Raw genomic sequence first — 2,532 nt, forward strand, 5'->3', positions numbered from 1 at the left:
GGGCATTCCAGGGGGCCTTGATAATGAACATTAAAATTGATGCTAATGAGTTCTGATCAGGTTCTCGCTGTTTCTGAGTGAGAACCTGATCTCACCGGGGGAACGGGTTGGGGCATGATGGGTTAGACGTCCATTTTGGGCCTTATGCCTGATTCAGTGGGCCAGCAGGAATCCCGGCTAGAGCTAATCGTCCCAGAGAATCATCCCCAGTATATCTTTCCTTCGATAAGGGAACCAAAACTGTTTACAGTATTCCAGGTATGGTCTAACTAGTGCCTATATAGTTTTAGCAAGACTTCCCTACCTTCACACTCCATTCCCTTTGAAATGAAGGCTAACATTCCATTCGCCTTCCCTATTCCCTGCTGAACTTGCATGCTAGCTTTTGTGATTTACGCACCAGGACCCCCAAATCCCTCTGTATTGCAGCTTACTGCAGTTTTTCCGCATTTAAATAATATTTGGCTTCTTTATTTTTCCTACCAAAGTGCATAACTTCACATTTTCCTACATTATATTCCATCCGTCAAGTTTTTGTGGGCAAAGACTTGACAGATGGAATATAATGATATTAAACTATATTAATCAAAAACAGAGGATCACATTGGGGAGCAAAGCAGTTACGGGGGAGGGAATAAAAAGGGAGACAGACACACAAGGGGGGGGGGGAGAGGAAAAAAAAGCTTTGCTGGAGTGATTGGTAGATTAACGTCAAGATGGCAGGGACCATCTCCGATAGGAAGGCTGTGATCAAAACTGCTGACATGTCGGAAGATATGCAACAAGACACAGTAGACTGTGCAACACAAGTGATGGAGAAATACAACATCAGAAAGGACATTGCTGCCTTTATCAAAAAGGAGTTTGACATGAAATACAATCCAAAATGGCACTGCATTGTTGGCAGAAACTTCGGTAGTTACGTCACACATGAGACAAAACATTTCATCTATTTTTACCTGGGTCAGGTTGCAATTCTTCTGTGCAAGTCTGGCTAAAAAGAATGGGATATAAATAAACTAATGCACTGACGGCTGGAGCCACAGTCCCGGGCAGCACGGTTGCACAAGTGGATAGCACTGTGGCTTCACAGCTCCAGGGTCCCAGGTTCGATTCCCCGCTGGGTCACTGTCTGTACGGAGTCTGCACGTTCTCCCCGTGGCTGCGTGGGTTTCCTCCGGGCGCTCTGGTTTCCTCCCACAATCCAATGATGTACATGTTAGGTGGATTGGCCATGATAAATTGCCCTTGGTGACCAAAAAGGTTAGTAGGGGTTATTGGGTTATGGGGATAGGGTGGAAGTGAGGGCTTAAGTGGGTTGGTGCAGACTCGATGGGCCGAATGGCCTCCTACTGCACTGTATGTTCTATGTTCTATATCCCTCTGAAGCTCTTTGTATCATCCTCATCATTTACCTTTATGCCTATCTTTGTGCCATATGCAAACTTGCTAATTCTACATTTAATAGTACATTTAAAGCGAGCTCCAGAGAAGTTAAAGGACAGTAAATTCTAGAAACTAGAAGTTTCCAGGAAGTTTGAAGTTAAAGGAACAAAGAGGAGCTGCGATTGGAACAGGTACTGGTCACTGAAGCTGAAGACACAGCTGGAAGTGCAGGCGAAGGAAAAGCCAATCGTAAGTTTAGTGCCCTTATTTCCAAACTTTGGAAACAATTGCTTTTGTTTGGGGGCTGAGTACTGAGTTTTATGCAGAAGTTTGAATGGTTTTGGCAATTCAAGATGAAGACTTGGAAAGAAAATCTGGAGGTGGAGCACTGCTAAAACAGGGGAGAGAAAACATTGTTTGAAAGGATAATTGGAAAAACTGGAGGCAGTTCCTTGATGAAAACTGCTGAGGGAAAGCATTTTTTGAAAGAAGATTCTGAAGTGTCTCTTTTTGAGAGGGGAGGTTGGAAACACTTGTATGACAATCATCGGCGGGGCATCGGCGGGGGTTGGGGGGGGGGGGGCTGGGGTGGAGGGGGGTTTGAGGAGAAATCCACTGAAGATCAATTATGTGGCATCTGCTAGTTGGTTTCAGAGTGGGATTTTGCCTGACCACAGTTAGCCTGTTTGGTTACAAGGATTGTATGTTCACTGAAAACCTTGGAGCACAAGATATATTTTGTAACCTGTACTATCCTTAAGAACTGCGTACATTTCTGAAGATAAGTGGGACTGAAGGGGTATTGTATTATAGTCAAACTTTTCATGTTTAAGAAATGTTTTTTTCTTGTTGTTAAAAACTAATTGTTAAAAGCCTTGAGACTTTGTTCCTCCATGGTTTTGAAAAGAAAAGTAAAAGTTACAGTTTTTTGAGCCAGGGTTCTACTCTATGGATCTTCCCGTCCAGTTATAACATCAACTGGGATCGTAACAAAGTATATCCTTCCTTAAATATGGAGACCAAAACTGCACACAGATGTACAATTGTCGCGAGACTTTTTTTCCCTGTACCCCAATCCCCATAAAACAATGCCATGTGCCTTTGAATTGTTTGTTGTAACTACGTGTTAATTTCCTACATTCCTTG

The 2,532-nt window shown here is 43.3% G+C and overlaps 1 protein-coding gene across 1 annotated transcript; it reads left to right on the forward strand.

The window, feature by feature from the left end:
* Positions 1 to 716: 716 nt before the first annotated feature.
* On the forward strand, positions 717 to 998 carry LOC119963654 (dynein light chain 2, cytoplasmic-like). The gene has a single exon (XM_038792975.1). The coding sequence runs from the start codon at positions 717 to 719 to the stop codon at positions 996 to 998; it is 282 nt and encodes a 93-aa protein (XP_038648903.1).
* The last annotated feature ends 1,534 nt before the right edge of the window (positions 999 to 2,532 follow it).

The sequence above is a fragment of the Scyliorhinus canicula genome, chromosome 3 (assembly GCF_902713615.1).
Source record: "Scyliorhinus canicula chromosome 3, sScyCan1.1, whole genome shotgun sequence".
In the NCBI taxonomy this organism is placed as follows: domain Eukaryota; kingdom Metazoa; phylum Chordata; class Chondrichthyes; order Carcharhiniformes; family Scyliorhinidae; genus Scyliorhinus; species Scyliorhinus canicula.

Bases quoted from the DNA above. Each gene is read 5' to 3' on its own strand.
- LOC119963654 (XM_038792975.1), top strand. From the start codon at position 717: ATGGCAGGGACCATCTCCGATAGGAAGGCTGTGATCAAAACTGCTGAC.